This window comes from Pelecanus crispus, chromosome 12 (assembly GCF_030463565.1).
Source record: "Pelecanus crispus isolate bPelCri1 chromosome 12, bPelCri1.pri, whole genome shotgun sequence".
NCBI classification, from domain to species: Eukaryota; Metazoa; Chordata; class Aves; order Pelecaniformes; family Pelecanidae; genus Pelecanus; species Pelecanus crispus.
Window position 1 is genome coordinate 21363254 of NC_134654.1, and position 6845 is coordinate 21370098.

Genomic DNA, 6845 nt, shown 5'->3' on the forward strand with positions numbered 1-6845 from the left:
AAAAGGAAAACAACCCACCCAGCCGTTACCATCTCATTTCACAGAGAAGCGTGCCAGTCCTTCCCTTAACTTCGTTATGGGAGAAAGGTAACACAATAGCTTCCCTTGTCCTGAGAGCAGGTCTGGCTTGGCACAGCACACATCTTCCTTGACCTTCGCTCCCGAGCCCTTTGGGGAGAGTACTGACCAAAGAGCAAAGCAGCTCCGTGAACACCAGCACAGGTGAAAATTCCTGGCAGTTAAAAGGGGGCAAAGATTTTAAAGTCATAAAGCTTGAAATGTACATGTCTGCCCAGGGAAATATGGGCAAAAAATTGACAAGCTACTGTACAGTCATGGTGTGGATGTGCTGTTGCGGTGGGTGCAGGTTAACAGAGCCTGGAGTCAAAATACAAAGAGACCCTGCTATGAGCTTTGTTTAATGACTCAAAGCAACACACTGCATCCGATGATGTCAAAAGTGCTGGTGTTGCACACCAGCCTGCTTTGATCGCCAGAGGTGAGTGAATGGCTGTGTTTCTCTATGGGGTGTAGACTGAAGTAGTAGCTGTACTTAATACCTGTACCTGTGGTGTGTGTGCATTAGGTGCATCTGTAAGTGTGTGCGCGTGGCTTGGGAAGTCCTGTGCAGGTGATGCGGTTTTGCTGTGTAGCTGTGTAAGGGTGAATTTCTGTTCTGGGTATATTGTGGGTGGCTGGCAGCACGAAACCATAAGCATGGTAACAAATTCTTTTGTGCTGTTTGATGTTTTTAATTCTTCTTCATATTAAATTCATCTACAGTAACCAGTTCCTCTGTGTTTGACAAAGTGTTTAACAATGCCTGCACAGTCCCCTGGGAGCTCTGTGCATGCTATCAGTGTAATCCCCCGCGTTTAGCTGGTCTGTGCGGTCTTTTTCTCTAGTCTTTGTAACGAGCAAAATTAGTTCCTAATCTCTGACTGTTAAAGCTGCATATACAAAACACAGACATTTAATTTCCCCTCTTTTAACTTTGTAAAGCATTTGTTATTTTGAGGAAGCTGCATAAGCAACTCTGCTTCCTCTGAGCTGCCTTTTCATGTTTTCTCACTCCACAGACCTCTGCACATTGTGTTTTTAGTCATGTTTAAAATCCTCTGCCTGGGGTTCCCCGATGGCCATGCAGACTGCGAGGCACAAGAGCAGCATGAGGAACTAGCAGTGTGAAAATAGGCTCATTGGCATGAAAAGCCACAAATGTGGTGTTAGCAGCAGTAGTTTTGAGAATTGTTTGCAGTCCCTTAAAGCAGTGCAATTGTCTGCCTGATTTTGCTTGAAATATTTAGGATGAGCATAACAGTTAGCCAGCTCTTGAAAATGTCTTGGTTGCCAAACAATACAGCCCACTGGAGGCATATGGGGCTGGACCAAAAGGCCAAGTGGCAGACCTAGGTGAGACTTCTGGCCCCAAGATCTCTCTGCTGTTTGCTTCTAGGATACAAGTACAGCCATCAAAGTTTGAAGGTCAGATTTCTTACCAAAAATAAATATATGACATTGTGTTTCAAAGGTTCAAGTTTTGAATAAAGAAGGTCTATATTGGCATGCTGCTTAGGAATCCCGGTCAGGCTAAGAGGTGGGGAATCACTGGACAGTGTTGTTGATAGAGGTTTTACTCTTCCAGGGTGACCATTCCCCCTTGAAATCCTCTTTATGTCCTTTCTCTCTTTTCCATCCATCCTTTTTGGGGGCCCAGTGTCTTGTGTGATAAAATCCTCCTGTGCAGGAGTGGAAAGAAGCAGCAGTATGCCGCATCTCATAGGCTAAGGGCAGTGTAGGAGCAGAGCCCCACAATGAAAGAGGGAGGCACCTGGACTCCTGGAGGTGGAAGCTTGTAGTTCATATGCTTCACCAAGAATTGCCTGAAGCTTCTGCTTCTCCATTAATTTGTAGATCTGAAGGCTTTTTGCTGCGGTCACTTCAGGGTGCCCTAGTGAACAGCTACAGTCACAGGCAGTGAACGTGGGGAAAAGTCCTCCAGAAACTGAGTCTGCTGAGTAGATTCTGGTGCCAGTTTTAGACATACACTGGCCTCTGTCATGCTGTTGTTGTTGACAGAGCTGCTGTTGCGACGTGGATCTTTTGCGGGGCGGATGGCCACCAAGAACTGGTGCTTGAAGGTCTCACTGAGGGTAATGTAGAGGAAGGGGTTGAGGCAACTGTTGGCATAGCCCAAGCTAATGGCAAAGTTGTAGGCATAAAAGAAGGCCATGGATGGTGTGTCGATGCCAAGGTGAACCAGCTGGAGGATGTAGAAGGGAGCCCAACAAATAAAAAAGGCAGAGCAGATGGCAACTGCCATGCGGGTGACTTTCTTGGTACGTACCCGGAGGCTTCTTTGGGGCAATGGGACCACAGTGGTGGCCATGTGCTGGAGGATCTTAAAATAGACCACACAGATCACAACCAATGGCACAGCAAATGCCAGCATGAACTGATAGAGGGTGAACCAGTAGATATCAGTTTCTGGGTTGGGAAGCAAGAGAGCACAGCGGACAGTCCCATCCTCCAGAGGCATAAGACCTGCATACATCCACACAGGAATGATGGTCAGGAAGGAAAGGAGCCACACCAAGCAAATAACTAGAGCTGCAACACACGGGGTCCGGACGTAGGTAGATTTTAGAGGGTAGACAGTTGCCAGGTAACGGTCCAGCGTCATCACTGTAAGGATGTTGGTGCTAGTGATCTGACTGTTGGTGTCCAGGGCTGTGATGATGGTGCATAGGGGAGCTCCAAAGTACCACGAGCCATTGCCTAGGAGCTGGTGGATGAGGAAAGGCATGCCCAAGAGGAAGAGGAGGTCCACAATGGAGAGGTTGAAGATGAAAATGTCAGGCACGGTCTGTTTGCATCTCAGTTTCTTCTTCTTGACGATGGTGTAGATGACAATGAGGTTCCCCACAATGCCCAGGAAACAGATGATGCTGAAGAGACTGGGCATGATCACGTTGGTGTATGGTGCTGGCTTCTCTGCTACTGCCAAAACAAACCAAAGCCATGAGTGCAACCCAGAGGCAACCTCTTTACATCTCTGTGTTCTTGCCCTGTCCTGCAGCTGGATCCCCCTCCAAGATGTAGCTTGGAATGACGTTTAAGACCTTCTGCTGTACTTAGAGAGGCTTAGCTGGGGATTTGACAGTTCCTCCTCTGACACCCAATGCCTGCAGCTCACCACCCAAATCTGGCCCTGTGTAGACATCTTTCCTCAGCTCTTTTTGGGAGACTAACATGAGGCTGGTGTGCCTCTATACTTGCCAGTATCTGACAGGAGTGGATAGTAACTTTTCTTCTAGGGAGTGCTGAGTGTCCGGCTATTTTGAGGGGGGTGGGTGAGGCAGCTGGTGCTTTCCACATCAGAAGTAAGCCTCTATATGGGTGCCAAAATCTGGATATAGTCAATGCTCAAGCTGTTGTCAAAAAGCTTCAGCTTGTCTGTTGGGTGGTTTATCTATTGTACAGTATGAGACAGAGTTCATTGGCGATGCAGGCAGATAACTAGCGCTTATCTATATTGTGATATGTGGGACTGTACCCTGGCTGTGTCCCACCTCTGTTGTCACGGTTAGGCCAGAGCATGCTCTCCTTTCCATCTTCCTTCCCTGCCCCTCTCCCTTTTTCTAGTTTCTTTTCCAGAAAGAAATCCAGGTATGTGGCTAGAGAGGGTTTTGGGAGTATGTTTCAGAGTGGCCCTTCAACAGGGAATGCTCTAGTTGTACACAGAGGAAAAACATGACTTAAAGCTGCTGTCTCTGGGTTCTGGATGTGGGCGAATTTCCAAGGCAAAACTCTTGCCTGATAAAACTTCGCTTATTAGCACTGATGCTTGACTGTTGCTGTTTGGGTTGGGAGGCCCAAACAATCAAATTCACATTTGCCTTGTCCCCAGCCCAGGTTTGAAATCACATTTTGAAGCCACAAGCCCTCAGCACCAACCAAGAGGGAGTTCTGCTCTTGGGCACAGAAGGTGGCATCTGAGGCACTGATTGTGGTGCTCTGTTCTGCAAGACTGCCACGTGCAGTTTGTGATGGAGTCTTAAATCACCTTCTCAGCTGAGGCAAATCTCATTTCATCTCATGACTCCTCTCCTATGGGACTTTTTTTTTTTTTTTCCCCCCTCGGGGAAGGCTTTGTGCGAGTTATTTGTGTGGCTGTTACAAAGACACGCATGACAGCCCCTAAGCCTAGACTGCATGTATCTTTCATTGAATTGCAGATGATTCAATGTGGTGTTAATTGTTAATGCTTTCAGTCACTGTACTATTCCATCTCCTTAGCAGCCTGCACCTGTAGGAGAAGTGGGGAGGTCTCCTCCAACAGAACCTAGGGAAATCTTGAAAATGAGATTAAGTGAAATAATGGATACCCATAAGGTGTTGTCTCTGCCAAAGCGGTATCTGTTTGCTGAGGTGGTATTTGCTGACTTTGACCTCTAGCATTTTTGAGTACGAACTTCTCCAGATTTACTTTGGTGTGACAGAGTAGCTTGACTGAATTGGCTAGATAACTGGGGCTATGTCGCTGGCCTGGCCTGTGGCTGGAAAAGTGTGTGCCATATCAATTGTATGTAATATTTCAGTGCTCTTGGAAGTGGGATATGATGAGCTGCCACTGCCTCAGTCCTTCTGGCACTAGGAAGCAACCAGCTTAGGCACAAGCGAGGCCGAGGTCAGAATCCAGTAGAGCTGTTGCCACACCATTTTATCGGAAAGCCTCTATGCAGATGACAGAAAGCAGCCAATGAGGCAGGAGCCTGAAGGTGAAAGCCAGGCTTGGTTGATTAGACAAAAAAGCCTGGTCTAGACCATTCGTGGGGGTTTAAATGGTCCCTGTTCCTCCTGGCTGCTCGTTAATGCAAGGAAATGCCCTGTGTTACATGGCTTTTGGTAGATAACACGCTGTCATCAGCACCCTGTTGGGACCTGATACTTACTCTTCAGCATCCAGCCTGTACATCTCCTGAATATCCAACCAGATCTCACACCTCTAATGCTGGAAGATGGCAGACTCGAAATTGGAAGATGACGACTGTTGTCCTGCTGTTCTGCATGTAACTGTTATGAGTTCTGCACTCTCTCTTTTAGCCTCAAACTTTTTTATGAATGTGGTAGGAATGGATTGTATGAGTGAACCGTAAAGGCCAATTGGTTAGCTGGTAATTGGGACAAAATGTCCTTTTCCTGCAGTATAATCAATAGTGCTCATGGTGCCCCTGTAACATTTGGAATGAGCCCAGCTGGCCTTAGAGCAGAATGTGTGCAAGCCCAAAGGTTTAATGTGAAAGGTAGTCTGTATAGTGCTGTAGCATCTTTCCTGCTGTTGGTATTTGTACAAGCAGGACTTCCAAGTGTTATTAGCTGGAAGCTAGTGTGAAGCTGTAGTCCATGTGTGTATTATAGGCGGGAGTCAGAAGTGCATGACTATCAAATAGTCAAAAGTTATCTCTTTTCTAAAGCCTCTTTCATCTTGAGACACGGTTGAATTTGAATTTTCAGTGCTGCTTCTGTGCACATCCAAGTGGCTGTACTTTGTTTACTGAAACAGCTACTTCAGGCACTGATTTGTCCTTGCTTGTAGATCTGTGGCTGCCCTGTTACTCTTCTTAAAAGTCCCAAAGGGAACTGCACTATGTGAACTGAATAAAGACTGGCCTAAATTTTTTTTTTTTCTCTAAGGTGATTGTTGTCCTCGGCCATGCCCAGATACATAATAAACTGTCTTTACTGCATTTCAGAAGGAAGCACCTAAGGCACACTTTCAGTTTATAAAGGACATGCTATGGAGAGGGAGTCAAAGACCACATATAAAACACCTTCTGTTGAAGAGTTTCACCAACTTGCACCATTGAGAACTGGTCTGCCTGACCCTACACCATTGATTTTCAAACAGTGGTAGCATGGAGAAAACAGGAGACTGGTGAGAATCTCTGCTTCCCACTCCAGCAATGTCTCATGTTCCGTGCCTTGCTTCCCTCCCTGTCTAACTGGGCTGGTTCATCTCTGCAGCTAAGACCATCGGGCTGCTGGAGTTATTACTGTCTCACAGCCAAAAGGTAGCAAATCGCTCCAAGCCACTGGGGCCAGCGATGGTGGCTGGGCTTTATTTTGATGCCGTACGGTGTCCCGGGAGGGAGGTCGGGGGCCCGGAGACCCTCCTCAGCCCCCGGGGGGTGTTGGCCCCGTCACGCCCGCCGTGTGCTGCCCCGCTGGGGGCCCGGAGCTGTCCGCCCTCGGGTGCTGAAGGCGGCTCTCGCCGGCAGGCAGCCGGGTGCTGGGGGGGCCGTGCCCCTGCTCCCAGCGTCTCCCACTTCATGGGGTACCGGCCGGCCCCGCAGCCCCGCCGAGCACGGGCAGCGCCGGGCGCAGCGCTGCAGAGCCGCCAGCGAGGCATGTGCCGGCGGACCTTCCCCCGCAAAGCGCTCCGCGCCCCCGCCCCGGCCGCAGCCTCGGCACCTCGCCGGGGAAGTGCGCCTTCGCCCCGCGCGGCCCCTGCTCACCTGAGCCGTTCCGAGCCTCCGGCGCGGACAAGTTGCGGGAGGAGTTGGCGGGGGCCATGGCAGTGAGTCCCGGTGCCAGGGATGGAGAAAGTTGGGCAAGTTCCCTCGGTGGATCGGCGATGGGGTGGGCGTGGGCCCCCCTCTTTCCCCGCCGGGGCGGACCGGGGCCGGGCAGGGCGTGGGGGGCAGGAGCCCTCCTGCAGCCGGCGAGCAGCGGCTGCGGCTCGGCTGCGCTGCGCTCCGCTCGCCCACTCCCGCCCCGCGGAGCCCGGAGCAGGTACTGACATCAAAGAGCAGCTGACTCCGCCAGCCACGTCGTCTGAGAGC

At 49.8% G+C, this 6845-nt stretch overlaps 1 protein-coding gene across 1 annotated transcript; it reads right to left on the reverse strand.

Moving 5' to 3' along the window:
* Positions 1-1951: 1951 nt before the first annotated feature.
* LOC104034985 (melanin-concentrating hormone receptor 1-like) lies at positions 1952-6576 on the reverse strand. The gene is made up of 2 exons (XM_075720224.1): positions 6519-6576; positions 1952-3000 (listed from the first exon to the last, which is right to left on the reverse strand). The coding sequence occupies exons 1-2, from the start codon at positions 6574-6576 to the stop codon at positions 1952-1954; spliced, it is 1107 nt and encodes a 368-aa protein (XP_075576339.1).
* Between the last annotated feature and the right edge of the window lie 269 nt (positions 6577-6845).

Bases quoted from the DNA above. Each gene is read 5' to 3' on its own strand.
- LOC104034985 (XM_075720224.1), bottom strand. From the start codon at position 6,576: ATGGCCCCCGCCAACTCCTCCCGCAACTTGTCCGCGCCGGAGGCTCGG. The intron at 3,001-6,518 runs GTGAGCAGGGGC...TTGTTTTGGCAG, and splicing joins GGAGGCTCGGAACGGCTCAG to TAGCAGAGAAGCCAGCACCA.